The 18,762-nt window shown below is 40.3% G+C and overlaps 1 protein-coding gene across 2 annotated transcripts in view; it reads right to left on the reverse strand.

Annotated features, from left to right (window-relative positions):
* Positions 1-6,056: 6,056 nt before the first annotated feature.
* LOC127660801 (DNA nucleotidylexotransferase-like) overlaps positions 6,057-18,762 on the reverse strand; it is a 145,958-nt gene continuing 133,252 nt past the window's right edge. For both annotated transcript variants that reach the window (XM_052151226.1, XM_052151225.1), the window contains one exon: positions 6,057-6,321. In XM_052151226.1, coding sequence (XP_052007186.1) covers positions 6,235-6,321 — 87 coding nt within the window. In that variant the 3' untranslated portion in view covers positions 6,057-6,234. The remainder of the gene's footprint in view (positions 6,322-18,762) is intronic.

Consider the following 18,762-nt stretch of genomic DNA (forward strand, 5'->3'; position numbering starts at 1 on the left):
TTCAATTCTTGCTTTCTATTAGTGCTAAAAATCCTGCTGTGAGGTTTGGACACTCTGATATCTTCGTTCTGATGTGTGGCCTGAACGTAGAAAAACACCAGATCTCACCATATGTTTGGTGTAACTTTTACCTGATCCTCTAACTAGCAACTTATTCCAGGGGGTACGTGAAAGGAACTGGAAAAAATATCGTTCCTCATTTTTCTGATCTGACATTATATATCTCTGGGTGTAAATAAAGTGGCTCCAACTGCTTTTGTTTTGTTCCCGAACATGTCGACTGTAACTGAGAAACATGATGCACTGATTCAATAAAGCAATCAAAAGTTATAGCCTTGCAAATATCATTTATCCTAGTGTCCAAAAATGTCTCCATGTGTCAAAAAGCCTCTTCAAACAAATAAAACATAATAGATGTTACTGTAATATGCGCTCAGAAAACAAAACGCCAAACAGCCGGTGGTCTTAAAGAGACAGTACAGTTTTAACACTGGTTCACATTATGTATGTAAACAATAAACATTTGTATCAATAGTTTGTACCATGTTAAAATGTCCCCTGTACAATTAAAGAGCATTAGTCTGTTCCAAGAGTTTCACAGCTTATATGGCCTCATTTAATTGTAGTTGTTGATGAACTTCCTATTACAAACTCATGATAATGTTGACTGAAATTTAGCCTTTGGTACATATCTTTGGTTGTTCTCTTTTTAATTTTACCCCAAATACTATCCTTTCACTTATTGCACAGACTAGTTACTGATGACTTTTGATTTTGATCAGGGGCGGACTGGCCAACGGGAGAACCGAGCCGGCCGCGAAACGGGCCGAATGGGCCGCAATAAGCTAAAATGAGCCACCGCTTTATGCAGAACGGACCACATAACGGCGCCGCAATATGCAGAAAAGGACAGTGAACACCCCCACACACACACACACACACACACTCTTTTGGGCCAGTCATATCGGTTCTGATTTGTTGTTGCTGTAGTAACCGAAACACGAGCTGTAAAGGCACAGCCCTCTTCCGGAAAGGGGGCGGGGAGCAGCAGCTCATTTGCATTTAAAGAGACACACACGAAATCAGCATCTTTTTGATTTTATCTTTCATTACCTTTCATGTAGTGTGTAATGTCGCTGTTTGTGAATGTAAAAAAGTCTGCAAAGTTTCAAAAATCAAAGTGCAGGACAAATGGAGTTATTGACTCCCAAAAGAAAGAACCGACTCTGAACACCTGAAAGAGTCGTTAGTAATTCCAGACTTGCTTCCTGTACTAACCTACGTAATTTGGTAACAAAAAACCCTCCTCTGGTTTTCATTGGCTGCTCGCGAACAGCTTTGACCCACCCTCAGACACAACACTAAGTGATCGACCAATCAGAACAGACATCTGACCAATCAGAGCAGAGTAGGAGGAGTTTAGAATGAATAATTGAACGAGTCCCTTTTGACACTGGGGAAAAATGGTAATGCTGCAATTAAATTATGAGCAAATTAAAGTGTTTTTTGACCTTGGATGCAAGTAAATCAATTGTATGAGACCTTTAAAACTAAATTAGGCACGTTTAAAAACCATAATATGTGCTCTTTAACATACTGACATTAAAGATAACGGGACATCACGTTAATGATTAAATGAGATTGTGAAGAGTGAAATAAGAATGAAAAATTCAAAGGCAAAATAACAGTATGAATAACGTCATTATTGTCACAAAAGCCACCAACTGGTCCACATTAAGGCCTGATGATGTCAGTTCAGTCTCAGACACCCCAAAGTTTGCAAGATATACGTTGTTAAATGAAGGTGGAAACACGTCATCACAGTCTGTGATAATGGTTCATCTTTGTAACTAATTCATACGGATTGGTCACTTTACACAGGTAGTGGCAGTTCAAAACAAGCTGCAAATTACACCAGATTTCATGCTACACGAGACTAGTTCAGGTCTTTCCTTATCATGCATATAAGTAGCTGAAAATGACTCGTATAAAAGCAGTCCAGCTCAGTCTGATGGGCAATGGTGATCTGTGCCCATTAAGTTCAGTAACTAACCCGGATTGAATACTCTTCAGTCCGAACCAGTCGAGCCCGGTTCTCAGGTGGTATTCACTGCTGCATCCGCTTCGGGAAGGGTCAGCGATAGAAAGAAAGACCCTGGGGTTGAGTCCTGGAAACACTGGAGCTGTTCTACTTAACGATCCTTAAATAGGAGCAGAAGATCTGCCTGTGATGTTCCTTAAGACATGGGGCCAGTGGTGACGCTCAAACACACACTGATGCATGAAAGGTGCTGCTATATTTTAGATTTGCATTTGCATTGGTCTCTTAAAGTGAGTTTCGGCATTAGGGAAGTCGTCATGAATTGACAAGTAGTGAATGTAATGCCCTGCAGTGTGACATCTCCGACCAAAACCATATAAAAAAGATATCATTCTTGCTGACTTCTACAGGACTTGTGTGACTTCAGTGTACATTCACTTTTATAAATTAATCCAGGGTGTGCTGAGTGACTCCAGCAAGGTCTCCTAAGCAACCAAACTGGCCCGGTTGCTAGGGAGGGTAGAGTCACATGGGGTAACCTCCTCGTGGTGGTGATTAGTGGTTCTCTCAATGGGGCGTGTGGTGAGTTGTGTGTGGATCGTTGAGAGTAGTATGAGTCTCCACATGCTGTGAGTCTCCGCGGTGTCACGCACAACGAGTCACATGATCAGATGCGCGGATTGACGTTCTCAGAAGTGGAGGCAACTGAGTCTTTTCCTCTGCCACCCGGATTGAGGCGAGTAATCACACCACCACGAGGACCTCTGTATAAGTAAATGGTAAATGTTCTGCACTTATATAGCGTCTTCTTAATCTTAGCGGTATTCAAAGCGCTTTACACTGTGACTCATTCACCCATGCCATGACCATGCAAGGCACTAGCCTGCCATTGGGAGCAACTTGGGGTTCAGTGTCTTACCCAAGGACACTTCGGCATGTGGAGTCATGTGGGCCGGGAATCGAACCGCCAACCCTGTGATTAGTGGCCGACCCGCTCTACCAACTGAAGCCACAGCCGCCTAAATTGTGGTTGTTTTTAGGTTGTCACACAAAAACCTCCCTGCAACGTTCTGGGAACGTTAGTTAATGGTTATAAAACAGAACCTTAAGAGAAAGCTCCAAACTGGGAGAAAAGGGGATAAAAATGTAAAAGTACATTAAAAATACAATTCTCACAAATCAATTACTTAAATATGCCTCTACCAAGATGAACATGTATTCCATTTTTGAGTTTGAGAGTCAATTTAATATAATTTTTTATAAAGCATTTAAATAAAATATTATAAAAAATGTAATTTTTTCAAATAAAATTAAATGTCCAAGTGTAAAAATAAATAAGTAAATAAATGAAAGTCTCATTAAAAGATGAAATTCTTAGAAATTTGGAATAATCTATTAGAAACGTAAGCGTGTAGTACCACCTGTTTACTCCAGGGGGCAGTAAGTGAAACTTCAGCTGTCTGAGCAACACACAGTTTATACAGTGAAGAAACACTTCAGCAGAACAACACAAACATGAGTTACGATCTTGCGTTCAAAACACTTGAAGGAGCGCAAATCTGAACTAAGAGATCTCAAGATGTGTTTAAAGATTAAGTATTAAACAATATTTAACTTGACACAGTGAACTAAACATTTTATGTTTATGATGCAACACACCGGAGACGCTACACAAGCATGTCTGACGCTGGATTGAGATGGTGCAAAATTTGGAAATTACCCATAAATATTTAATCAAAGAAATTTCCTTCAAACTTATTTATAAGTACTACCTCACAAATTATTTTCTTGTAGAGAGATTTAATTGTGATGTAAATATATTCTGCACATTTTGGTCTGCGGGCGGAAACATTTTTTCATTTATTTTGGAGTTGTCCTGACTCGACTTAGATTGTTAGAGATCATATTATTCCCAGCTTTCAACTTTGTTTTGAAAATGTTTTATTTGTTTGTTTTAGCCATGACACGTCTCTTCATAAGGAATATTATTTGATTAATGTTCTGCTTTTCTTGGCAAAGTTTAGTATTTATAAATGTAAGTGTGGTGGTTATAAACCATTAGTTTGAATTATTAATTCAGAGGTTCAGCAACACCTAAAAACAATTTACAATTTGAGTAACAAGAAAGCTGTGAAGTGTATTGAAATATGTAAACAATTTGATATTTTTAATAAACAGTTTATTTATGTATTTCCCTTTTTTGTTGTTGTTTGTTTTAATATACCTCTTGGCTCGAGATGTAAAAGTTTTGTAAGCATTAATAAAAATACATTTTAAAAGTGTCTGACGCAGGTGTAGATTGACGGGTCCTTAAACAAGCCCTCATAATAAATCTCTGATTGATAAATTCACTTGTGTAATGGATTGCTGTGAACTGTGTGTCAATGATTGACTTATGATCAATAATATGATAATAAACAATACATTGTATTCTAAAGACGCTTTTTGTCTTATTAATGATGAACTCTTCTAACACAAGAATGTAATGCATTTTAATTATCTGAATATTTCTTATTATATATATATATATATATATATATATATATATATATAATTGTTAAATATTTAAAGATAACTATGTATAATTATATATTGATATAAATATGTATAATCTTTATATATTTAATTATTGTTATATGAGGGGTGTCACGATCACCTGTTGTCTGCCCCATAATTCCCTGCACTCATCATTGCCCCCTTGTTTATATCTTTTGTTATGTCACGATCACCTGTTGTCTGTTACACAGGCAGTCGAGGAGTGGGGATCTAAATCCGGTTTATTGAAAATAATAAGACAAACAAGACTGGAACAAAAGATATAAACAAGGGAAAACAACCACGACGGGCTCAGGCAGGAACACAGACCAGAATGTACCAGACATTAACATTTGCATGGGAACATTCAAACAAACATTCAACGACCGACAGGGACTGAACAAACAACGGGGCTTAAGTACACAGGGAGAGTGATGATCAAATGAGACTCAGGTGAGAACAATGAATGACAGGCAATGATGAGGGCAGGGAATTATGGGAAGTGTAGTTTACAACAGTTGACAAGTGAAACACGGGGCAGACAACAGGTGATCGTGACAAGGGACTTTCTCAGCAAATATTTGTATATGCGATTAATCACGATTAATTAATCGGGACACCATGTAATTAATTTTATTACAAATTTGAATCGATTGACAGCCCTAGTTATTATTTATTTAAACAAAGTAATCAATGAATTTTTTTTCAAAATGTTTTTATATTATTAATATTTGACTTTTGTCAACCAGATCAGAGTCAGGTGGTGTAACCAACATGCAACATAAAATAGAGAAGATCACTTGAGACTCTTAAGACTATGCGAAAAGTCCGATATTTTGACATTTCCATTTTGAAAAGGCACATTTTGTTCACATCAAATGTGGTCTAAGCACATAACTGGTAATCTGGTAATCGGGAGGTTGCTGGTTCAATCCCCACAGTCACCACCATTGTGTCCTTGAGCAAGACACTTAACTCCAGGTTGCTCCGGGGGGATTGTCCCTGTAATAAGTGCACTGTAAGTCGCTTTGGATAAAAGCGTCTGCCAAATGCATAAATGTAACTGTTAATCAGAAGGTTGCTGGTTCAATCCCCACAGCCACCACCATTGTGTCCTTGAGCAAGACACTTAACTCCAGGTTGCTCCGGGAGGATTGTCCCTGTAATAAGTGCACTGTAAGTCGCTTTGGATAAAAGCGTCTGCCAAATGCATAAATGTAACTGTTAATCAGAAGGTTGCTGGTTCGATCCCCACAGTCACCACCATTGTGTCCTTGAGTAAGACACTTAACTCCAGGTTGCTCCGGGGGGATTGTCCCTGTAATAAGTGCACTGTAAGTCACTTTGGATAAAAGCGTCTCCCAAATGCATAAATGTAAATGTAAACCAGCATGAAAACAAAAAATGAAATATCTCTACAACACATTTTAAACTATATTTTATTTGTAAAGATTTCGAATCAAAATAGTGCACAAGCTTATTGGGTGACCCATATACAGTTTGCAGATTTTAAAAGGAAAGCAAACATGCAAGAACTGTCTGTAACTCTCATGTTGGCTGATGCGATCGCAGCCGTTTCAGTGGGAAAGTGTCACCATCGCTGATGTGTTGAACAGCAGATCATCAGAAGATTTACAGCGCAGAAGGACACATGAAATCTAGGCATTTCTTTGCAAAGGCTCAATGTACTCCAAACCCAAATGAGCAAAGATATCCTCCTCTGTGTCCGCAGGCAAGAAGGTGTTCTGTAAAAACAATGGCAATCTTTGTGATATTGTTGCTACAAAATAGTGTCAATTGCAACATTAGAAAATAAGCAGAGAAACTAGAATGTGAGAAAACGGAAATGACAAATGATTTCACAGAGAAAGTGTGAGAGTTTGAAGAATTACAGCAAACATGTTATTATCATTTAAAAGTCAGTGGACGTGATTGTTTAGTCTGTTGAATCCTGTGTGTTTATATTGTGTCTTCCAGATGATAGTTTCCCAAAACATTCTGTAAAGTCGACATGAAATTGCATTTGCAACCCATGGTACTTCTGTACTGTGAAATGATATTCAGTGAGACCAAAATTATTTTATTAATCAGGAATTGATTCAGACTGATTACACTGTGAATTCGAAGAAACCGGTTGAAAGTTCTTCAGCTGAAATCGGTCTGCGTGTGCCAAAAATGAATGCCACTGCCCCCAGTGGCCAGAGCTGGAAGTGCTTGTTGAGGTGAAACGTCCACAGGGTAGCGTCAAAACCGAGTTGTAACAAATGTAAAACAGTCAACAGTTGTGCATATTTTATTAACCATGCATGCTAACCCAAACCTCAACTCTAAACCTGACCATCAGTGGAGTAAAAATGCAACCTAAGAATCGCACTCAACCTTGTTTATGTGAATGCTACTGATTACTTCCTGGTTTTCATGGGACCAGATCCCATGTCTCTGAGGCTGCTGATGCAACACGATATAAGTAACAGCACAGGAAAAGTTAAAACACATCTGAATTGATGCAAACATGACTGTGTTATTTCATAGGAAAATCAGCCTTTAACAGCATTTCTACTCTTTACGTTTTATGGTTATGTCTATTTATTTATCTGTGCTAACAATGCACCATAATATAGTCATTGGTGCATTGCAGTATTTGCATTTACCACTCTTTTTCCCTGCTTCTTGCAACCTTATCAGAACAGACCCGATACATATTTTTGGGTCAGGACCAACTCTTTGAGAACCACTGGCATTAAACTATAGTACATACTTCTTTGCATTCAAGTTGTGCACTCACGTTCCCAGAGTTCAACAGATCTCACACGAGCACTCGAGACTGTGTGAGTGCTCATATATACTGACTATATGAGTGAATTGGAGGTGTGCACTGCATTAACACCCCACCCTGACCTTGCCACGGACCAGTCTTAGGGGACAAAGTCGTTATATATGTCATAACTGATGAGAGAGAGAGAGAGAGAGAGAGAGAGAGAGAGGAGTGTCCATGCTCAGGGCGGAGATGTCATGGAATGGTACATTTCTTGGCTGGAGCGTCGAGTCTGACTCATTGTGGCAGCGAGGCAGCGGAAACGAAGCTGTGCGGCCGACACATCATGCCTGGAAGTGCTAAACTGGAACAGACGTGTCAGAATGGGACACGGGAAACAGAACACATGAGAATATGTTTAGCAGGAGTGAAAGGTGGCTGCAAATACGAGTTTATTTCAACCTGGTCACATTAAAAATCACATTACACATTATTAAAACTGCAGGTCATCAGTTCATAAACACTCACTCATGCCCTGTTTCTCACTCAATACAGTCTTATGACACATGACTTCAGCAATCGTGTTTTGCTTTCATTCAATCTGCTTTAATTTACTAATGTATTCGAAAAGGCAGCGATATGTGTATTTAACCACGTAATATTATTTGGCAAAAGTGTTGCCACAGTCGTGTCATTTTCAAGAGATCAGGCTGGTTTATTTTCCCTGAATCATTCATCTACAATGCAAATGAGAAAAGGCAGCAATCTACGAACTTTGTCCTCTAGAGAGAAACTAAAACAGAGACAATTGAGTCAATTGTTGATAGTAATAAAGAACTGAGTTAAAAAAAAACATATGGATAATGTGGGGGAAGCCATGCTCGGTAGTTCCCCTCTATCTAAACAGGATTAATATAATGCCAATATTAGTTATTTATGTGTAGTACAAGTCATGGTTTAAAATTAGTAAACGAAGCCTTGTGCTTCACAGAATCCTGGCTGAGTGAAGCCATTCCGGACAGCTGTTACACCAGTGGGGATTTCTTTAAGACTGCAAGGGAAGCTCAGCTTCCCCTATAATGTCAAAAAAATAATGGTCAAATATGTACTATTGTGTAAACAATTTATTGACTAAAAATGCATTAGAACACGTTCATCTCGAAGACGAGTTCGTTCAGAATCAGCTACATTACATATAGCAGGTCGGCTGACTCGATTTACTTCTCATACATTCCCGTAAGCGTCAGTGCATTTCCCTGTTGAAGCCGGCGTCCATTGACTTCAACGGGGCTGCTCTGAACAGTTTTTTCAGTGCTCTGAAAATAGACGGTCATTGGATAAATGCTGCGATTATGTCCCGCCCACGGACGCTCAGCGTCTCTGGGGGTGAATGAGGAGTGGGCTGGCCCGGACTCCGGGCTTCCGCGTGATGATTGGAGGATCTGTCGAAAGACTGCATCTCCTTTTGATTGACAGCGAATCTCTATTATAAGAAGTCACTGAACTATTTCGCGCTCAGTCCCATCGCGGATTTCTCAAGTGTAGTCGAAAGACAAACTGCTGCAACCTATTTCTTTATATTTGTTTGGCGAAATTGCTAGTCAATTTGCATAATACATTTCACACAATTATACACCACATTCCTTGTTTCGGTTTTACCAAGTTTAATATATTTTGTTTTAGAGCGTTCGTTCGTTCGTTCGTTCGTTCATTCATTCATTCATACAGTAGGCTAGGCTAGCGTCATACGGGTGAAACTGCGCACGATGGCAGACGGTGCTAATATTGTCGACCTGATTTTGGCGAAGCCATTTGAAAGTCTTCCTTACGAGGAAAAAATTAGAATTAAACAGCAGGGCAGATCAACACCTAAGATTGATTTAGTGCAAAAAATAGGGTAAATAAGTTTATAATGTAGGCCGAAAATGAGCTTCCCCTCTTTGAAAGACCAGCAGCCGCCACTGCTTTACATCATCCGGGCTTTCAGCTGTTCAGAGCGGATCGCATTGCCGAATTCACTGGGAAAATGAGAGGCGGTGACACATGCCTTTACATCAATGAAAGTTGGTGTACAGATGTAACAATGTTAAAGAAGATGTGCTGTCCTAATTTGGAAGCGCTCTTTGTCAACTGTAAGCATTTCTACTTGCCGTGGGAGTTTTCCTCCTTTATTCTGGTGATTGTTTATATCTCTCCACAAGCATGTGTGAGTGCAGCACTGCAACAGCTGGCTGATAGATCACAGACATGAAACAACAATACCCGGACTCACTTATGATTATTCTGTGCGATTTTAACAGAGCCAATTTCACCTGTGATCTGCCTAAATACAAAGAACACATTACAGAAACATACTGGATATCTGCTACCCAACATTAAATGATGCATATCGCTCTGACTCTAGAACAGTTTTGGGACTCTCTGATCACTCACTGTCTGGTTCATCTTTTTACAATCTACAGGCAGAAACTTAAATCAGCTAAACCTGTAGTAAAGACTGTAAAAAGGTGGACCAACAAAGCAGAGCTGGAACTGCAAGCCTGCTTAGACTGCACTGATTGGAGTGTTTTTGAAACTTCAACCACAGACCTGGACAAGCTCATAGTATACTGACATAATACATCAGTTTCTGTGAGGATATGTGCATTCCTACTATGACTTATTTAATGGTCAACAATGACAAACCATGGATTACAGCAAAACTCTGGCAGCTTCGTCAGGCCAAAGAGGATGCGTACAGAAATGGGGATAAAATCTTGTAGAATCAGGCCAAAAACACACAGACAAAAGATATTAGAGTCGCTAAAAGAAGCTACTCAGAGAAGCTTAAAAACAAGTTTTCAGCTAACGACCCTTCATCAGTGTGGAAAGGCCTGGACGACATTGCTAACTACAAGACACCATCCCCCAACACTGTAGGGAATCAACAACTGGCTGATGACCTGTATGTGTTACTGTAGATTTGAAAAGCCCACACCCCAAAAGACCTTCACTTCACACACACATCAACACCTCCTGCAACCACCCTCCTCCTGCGACTCAACCTGCACTTAAGATCTGTGAAGAGGGTGTGTCCTGGGTCTTCCGGAAACAAAGACAAGGAAAGCACAAGGCCCAGATGGTATTTCATCCACTTGTCTAGAAATCCTGTGCTGACGAGCTGGCCCCCATCTTCACACAGATCTTCACACAGATCACTGGAGCAGTGTGAAGTTCCCTGCTGCTTCAAATGCTTCACTGTCATCCCTGTCCCAAGGAAACCCAAAAACACAGGAGTTAATGACTACAGACCCATTGCTCTGATATATGTGGTTATGAAGTCACAGACCAGGGACACATCCTTTTTGTGGACTTCAGTTTGGCTTTCAACACCATCATCCCTGTGATTCTCTGGACTAAATTAAACCATCTCTCTATTCCTACCTTTATCTCTCAGTGGATCACCAACTTTCTGACAGGGAAATTCACTTCCATGAACTGTACAATCAGCACTGGTGCCTCCCAGGGATGTGTACTCTCTTACTAGTCTTCTCTCTGTACACAAGGACCCCTCTTTTAAGCTCCTGAAGTTTGCAGGCAACACTCCTGTCATCAAACTCATCCAGGATAAGGATGAGTGTGCATACAGAAGGGAGGTTAAACAACCTGGAGGAGCTGAACATGCTCAAAATGGAGATGATAGTGGACCATAGGAGGAACACCCCAACATTGACCCCGCTCACCATTCTGAAAAGCACTGGGGCATCAGTGGAGTCATTCAGGATGCTGGGCTCTACCATCTCACAGGACCTGAAGTGGGAGACCCAGATTGACTCTACTGTGGAAAAAGGCCCTGCAAAGGTTGTTCGTCCTTTGCCAGTTGAGGAAGTTCAACCTGCCACAGGCGCTGCTGATGCAGTTCTACTCAGCAGTCACTGAGTCTGTCCTCTGCACTTGAATAACTGTCTTGTTTGGTTCAGCTACGAAATTGGATATCAGAAGACTACAAAGGAGAGTTCGGACTGCTGAGTGGATTATTGGTTGCCCAGAGTGAGGAAAAGGGCTGGAAAAATCCCACTGGATCCCACTCACCCAGCCCACTACCTCTTTGAATTGTTGCCTTCTGGCCAGCGCTACAGAGCTCTGAGCACCAGAACCGTCAGGCTCAAGAACAGATTTTTCCCTCAGGCTATCCATCACATGAACAGTTAAAACTGCCCCATTGAGTAATAATTATATGCAATAAACAGCTTAGTCTATTTATATTTATCCAACATATCCTACCTCTTCTGCCATAACATTCCCTTGCACTATCTGTATATACTGTAACAGATTAGTATTTGTACACTGGAAGCTTCTGTCACCAAGACAAATTCCTTTTATGTGTAAGAATACTTGGCAATAAAGCTCATTCTTATTCTGATTCTGTAAGATTAATGACTAAAGTCTTTGAAGTCCTTCCTGAATTATATGAGATCTAATTTCTGATATTACCTTTCTATGGGCAGCACTAGTACAGCAAGTATTAACGGCACATAACAAACTTGCCCCCTTAACAAATCCAGACTTGCAAAATTATTTTAGTATGCAGAGGGCTACATTTTCTAAAAAAGTGACAAATGTTGTGTTCTGTTCTGCTGCATTTGATGAAATCTGGCAGTGTGAGTATAAAAATCTGGCCTAGGAGAGAGTATCAAGAGCTCAGAGATGCTGCAGGAAAGAGCACGTTTCAGTGTTAGAAAAGCTCTCAGCACTGGTCAAATCAAGTGTGATCCTTCACGCCAACTAATCCAGGCCTGAGAAATGCCCAATTCCATAAAATCCCTCCAATCCTGCAAATATTCCACATGGGAATTGCTCAGCATTAATTACAACATGTCTGCAGAATACAAACTCAAGCACACCAGCGACTCACCCCTGTGAACAAAAAAGAGATTATGGCCAGCAAATTTATAAAACGAATGCAGGATTGCACATGAGCAATGTCTTATTTAAAGATGGCATAGCTTTAAAGATTTAATATCTGTCAGAGAGCGAGACAGAGAGACCCAATAGCAGAGGAACAGTTTCAAGGATTTAATGACGATAAATAATTAGTTCAGCAAAACGCGAGGTATCCTCCGTGAAGAGCGTGCCCGCAGGCAAGTGGTAGATCCATGAGGAATCCTCTGCTGATTAGTAGTGTGCACCGCTTGCGCACTCCTGACACGCGGGCAGTGACGGGCAACCAAACAGATACACGAAACAGGACCAACTCGGCAGAGAGATTGAGGTAAGGTACTTCACATCCAACAGCTTACTATAATGATAACATCCAACGATCATTACAGACTAGATTCAACAATACTGAACGATATTCAACAGCCAAGGACATGACACACGAGTGGTTTAAATAGGCAGAAATAAACAAGGAACAGGTGCTGCTCGCCAGCTGAACGTTGGCATGATCAGCATTCCCATGGAAACAATCAGGGTTCCCATGGAAACACTGATTCCACATGCCAGCGGCACCTAAAACACATGAGGGAGAAAACATCAACACTCAACAGAACAAACAAATGAGTGTCCGGATCCCACCACAAGCCAAAACCAAACAGGAAGTCAGGATCCAGACACCATGCCACGGACATGAACAAGACTGACCGAAGAGTGCACGGCGGTAACTCACACCCGGACCCGTGCGCTCAACTCAAAGACAGGACACGAGACACAAGACAGAACATGAGGCAATGATGTCACGGTCCCGTCAGACAAAAACACAACCTGACAAGGTGACAGGACCGTGACAAATATCTATTAAATTCAGTGGACAAGATTATTTAGTGTTTAAATGCAGTAATTTAGTATTCATGAAATGGTGCCTTAACAGTAAATCTTTTATGAAGTTTACAAATCTCTTGTGTGCTGTTATGACGTTTAATGTATGCCCCCTTCAAGGTCTTTATGTTAAAGCCTGTATCCAAGTCTGTGTGTCGTAAGTGACCAGAACCGTCAGATTTTAAGTTTGTACCTGAAATCGCTTACACTCTTTCTAACATAAATTTGTCTTTGCAACCTGAACTTCTTCAGAATGTCAAATTGTCCGTTGTTGCCAAAGGTTTGCTGGAGGTTCACCACTAACGGCGAAGAGCTGCAAACTTCTGGCAAACATTTGCAGCAAATCAAAAACTAATTTGCATGTGAAAATAACAAGCGGCAAATTTGCAGAAAGTTTGAAGCTAGTTTTCATTTTTTGTAAGGGTAGTTTAAGGGTGAAGGGAGACGACTATTACATCATTCACAGTGTGGTGGTGTTCTGGGTGGTTGCCAGGTTGTTGCTATGCTGTTGTTAAATTATTTTAACTGTGTTTCTGCACATTGTTATGCAGTTGCCAGGGTGTTCTGGGTGGTTGCTAGATTGTTGCTATGCTGTTGTTAAATTGTTTTGACTGTGTTTCGGGCACATTGTTATGCAGTTGCCAGGGTGTTCTGGGTGGTTGCCAGGTTGTTGCTATGCTGTTGTTAAATTGTTTTGACTGTGTTTCTGCACATTGGTATGCAGTTGCCAGGGTGTTCTGGGTGGTTGCTAGATTGTTGCTATGCTGTTGTTAAATTGTTTTAACTGTGTTTCTGCACATTGGTATGCAGTTGCCAGGGTGTTCTGGGTGGTTGCTAGATTGTTGCTATGCTGTTGTTAAATTGTTTTAACTGTGTTTCTGCACATTGGTATGCAGTTGCCAGGGTGTTCTGGGTGGTTGCTAGATTGTTGCTATGCTGTTGTTAAATTGTTTTAACTGTGTTTCTGCACATTGGTATGCAGTTGCCAGGGTGTTCTGGGTGGTTGCTAGATTGTTGCTATGCTGTTGTTAAATTGTTTTAACTGTGTTTCTGCACATTGGTATGCAGTTGCCAGGGTGTTCTGGGTGGTTGCTAGATTGTTGCTATGCTGTTGTTAAATTGTTTTGACTGTGTTTCTGCACATTGGTATGCAGTTGCCAGGGTGTTCTGGGTGGTTGCCAGGTTGTTGCTATGCTGTTGTTAAATTGTTTTAACTGTGTTTCAGCACATTGGTATGCAGTTGTCAGCTATGCTGTTGTTTAATGAACTGTTCCGTAATTTATGCAATTTATTTATTTTTACTTAAGTCGTTTTCTCATGGGCTACTTTAACTTTTACTTGAGTCAATTTCCATGAAGGTATCTTTACTTTTACTCAAGTATAACAAATGCTTTATACAACACTGGTGACATGACTTCATCCTTGAAAACCACGAACAAAACTACACAAGGTAAAAGGAAATACCAACCAAACCACATTACGTTTCAACTGCAGTGCAGATAAACATCGTTTGTGCGGACACAATGAGTTTTCTCTGGTGAATTATTGGGTGCTGAGAGCACGAAACCATCGAAATTCAATTTTGTACGAGAAACAATATTGGTCCTATGTTGGGTCGCTGCTTGATGTCCAATCTGTGTCCTGAAGCAAAACAAGGTTAGAATTACAGCTGTATTGTGTTTAAGTGTGTGCAGCAGATGTACAGCGGTCAGAAACACACAGCTAGATGAATTGAGATACATAAAACAAAAATATAAATCACAAAGATTTCAGACATCTCTTCATCTAAAACACATATAAAATAGATACACTGCGAAAATGTAATTCGTCATCATTTTCTTTGTATTTGCGTAGGTCTCTAAACATTTAAGCAAGATACATTTACCCGATAAACTGTAAAAGTTGCATACGATATTAAAAGAATGTACCTTAAATATACGAAGGTAACACTTACGTTTTAGTTAACTACAATAATTACCATGAACTAAAACTGAACAGTATGTATTCAACTTGGTTAATGTTAATTTCATCATGTACTAATGCATTTTTATTATTATTATTATTATTATTATTATTATTATTATTATTATTTAACATAGTATTTGTTAACATTGTTTAATGCATAATTAACTAACATAAATAAAAAATAAGAATTGCATTTTTATAAATAAATATTAACAAAGAGTAATAAATGTTGAAAAAATATTATTCATTATAACTAATGCATTTACTAATGTTAATAGAACCTTTTTGTAAAGTGTTACATGTATTATTTAGACAGATACAAATTAAAATATACATTTTATATATTCAAATATACTGTATATAAAATACCTATATTAATAATCTAGTGATATTTCAACTTAATGCAGGAGATTTGTGCAAACTGGTCAATTAGACAGATTAAAGATCACAGCGAGAACTCAACTGATTGAATAAATTGTGTAATTTACACTTGCTAACAAATGACTACAATAAGAATTTTAGAAAGCAAAAAATTTAATTAACCCTTTAAATTGTAAAATTATGCCGCGTTATGCAGAACGGACCACAAAACGGCATCGCGATATGCAGAAAAGGACAGTGAACCCGATACCACGGGCCTGATGAATGCTTGATTCTGATTGGTTGACAGACGTTTAAGGTGTGCAAGTAAACACACAGTTATGAAGTAGTTCCAGGTCTTGACCACATAATAGCTCCATATGGGAGCGTATCTATGTTCCCCATTTCAAGATTCTGTTAACACACATTAACCCTCCTATTCGGGTCAAATTTTAACCTGTTTCAAGTTAAGATATTTCACAAATATTGTCAATATAACATATATTTTCATGACTTTTCTCCCCAATTTGGCATATCCAATTCCCAATGCGCTCCAAGTCCTCTTGGTGGTGTAGTGACTCGCCTCAATCCAGGTGGCGGAGGACGAATCTCAGTTGCCTCCGCGTCTGAGACCGTCAATCCGCGCATCTTATCACGTGACTTGTTGAGCGCGTTACCGTGGAGACGTAGCGCGTGTGGAGGCTTCATGCTATTCTCCACAGCATCCACGCACAACTCACCACACGCCCCACCGAGAGCAAGAACCACATTATAGTGACCACGAGGAGGTTACCCCATGTGACTCTACCCTCCCTAGCAACCGGCCCAATTTGGCTGCTTTTCTGTATCTGTATGGCAGATTATGGTGATCACCTCACCTTCAAAAGAACACAAAAGAGTTTGAAGAGGTGGTCACCATAAACTGCCATTGTATGACATCACTGAGCACAACAGTTTCTCTCTTTGTGTTCAGAAAAAGAAAGAAAGTCATATAGTGTTACAACAACACAGCGGTGAGTAAACAATGACTGAATTTACATTTTTGGGTGAACTAATCCTTTAAAGCACAGGTGTCAAACTTAAGGCCCAAGGGCCAAAACCGGCCCACCACCTTATTTCTAAAATGTATGATGGAAGGTAAATGGAACGTCTCACTGACCAATCAGTTAGCTCTTCCCCTATGAATGTTAATGAGCCTTCCCCTGGAGGGCAATTTATTCTCTCCAAAATCAAAACAAAATAGCGCTACCAGGAACAACTATCAGCTCTGGTCAAGCGGCGTGAGCGCAGAGAAAGTGCGTTCCTTCGCCTACCACTCCAAACCGTATAGCGCACATCATTATCAACAGCGCTAACTGCTGCCTGGATCAATGGAGAAAAATGCAAAGAGGTGCGTGAGCACAGGGCAGACTGCAACATGCCATGCAGACCATTATAAACAGCGCTTGTGTCAAGCATGGGAAGGATAATGACCCACATTTGAATTCTAATGCACAACTTCAAATGTATCATTGATTAAACTACTTTAAAACCAAGTTAAACAGCCCAGACATTAAAAACAGCAACGACAGAGCACACATGTATCAGAAGAATGTTCACTCCACATTCACATCATATACCTTCCAGAAGGGGTGGACTGGTAATCTGGCATGCAAGGCATTTTCCCGGTGGGCTGACGTACTTTGGGGCCGAACAGGGGCGGCCATCGGGAGAACGGAGCGGGCTGTTAGGTTGGCCACAAAACAGACCTAATGGGCCGTGATAAGCAACAATGAGCCGCCACGTTATGCAGAAAAGGACAGCGAACACCACATTTGTCTCAATATTGTAAGCAATGCTTTAATCTGCAGTGATTAAGTGCAGTGCCTATTTTGTCATTTTGCATTGCTACTGCACATTAATTGGTCTTCAAAACAAAAGAAAAATACAAAATGTGTCTTAAATACCAAACAACATAATAGCGTACTTATATCAGGAATAACCTGCTTCAATGTTCAATTTCTCAACTTCCTCAAAACTGCTCGAAATAAATGTTTCCAAGTCATTTCAAGATCAGCTTGCATTATTTTAAAATGTCCAAATCTGACTTAAAGAAATATTACTAAGTGTATTTTGTGTTGTACAATTATCAGCCAGAGCTGTGTAGTTTTCGTGAGGCTGTGTTGGGTTGTAATGACATGTACTGCGACTGTGTCATGCTTCTAATGTCTCTATAATTATATGTCTTTATGTCATAATCACTGTTCACATATTCACAAACACATACTTTAGTGCTGTAACAGCTGTGCTGTGGATCTCTCCAGACATAACTCTCTACAACCTTAAACACACGATGATGATGATGGAGGGGTTTGGACGAGAAAACACATCCCCACATCACAACGTCCCAAGAGACTGCAGTGAACCATAAACATGAGAACATTAACATCAAAATCAAGCAAGTGCAAATGCAACAGCACACTCAAGCATGCACACGCATAGAAAAAGTTCCTAATAGTTGCCGTTGCATCTTCAATTTGCCCTACTATAATAACGCTGGTCGTTACGATGGGTGTGACTGTTTAGATTGTAAGTCATTTTTGCTTAAATCATGTTAACTCACACAATGTTTACATCTTGTTTCTATACTTATTACGTATTTTAACATTTACGTAGTGGCACATTTGCCTCACTGTAACCCATATTTTTATGTAGGCAATTAAGATCACAGTTATAAAACTTAGGACACTAAAGAGACCTTTCTACTGACTCTGAAAAACACCAAAAGAAAGATGCACGGGGTCCTGCTCATCTTCGTGTGTCTTAGGCATGCGGCATAAATGACAAATATCCGTACTGTGAGACGACTAAGACAGCGCTACAGGGAGACAGGAAGGACAGCTGATCGTCCTCGCAGTGGCAGACCATCTGTGACAACACCTGTACAGGATCGGTACATCCGAATATCACACCTGCGGGACAGGTACAGGATGGCTACAACAATTGCCCCAGTTACACCAGGAATGCTCAGACTGTCTGCAATAGGCTGAGAGATGCTGGACTGAGGGCTTGTAGGCCTGTTGTAAGGCAGGTCCTTACCAGACATCACCGGCAACAACGTCGCCTACGGGCACAAACCCACCATCGCTGGACCAGACAGGACAGGCAAAAAGTGCTCTTCAATGACAAGTCGCAGTTCTGTCCCACCAGGGGTGATGGTCGGACTCATGTTTATCATCGAAGGAATGAGCGTTACACCGAGGCCTGTACTCTGGAGCGGGATCGATTTGGAGGTGGAGGGTCCATCATGGTCTGGGGCGGTGTGTCACAG

This window comes from Xyrauchen texanus, chromosome 20 (assembly GCF_025860055.1).
Source record: "Xyrauchen texanus isolate HMW12.3.18 chromosome 20, RBS_HiC_50CHRs, whole genome shotgun sequence".
Classification (NCBI taxonomy): Eukaryota; Metazoa; Chordata; class Actinopteri; order Cypriniformes; family Catostomidae; genus Xyrauchen; species Xyrauchen texanus.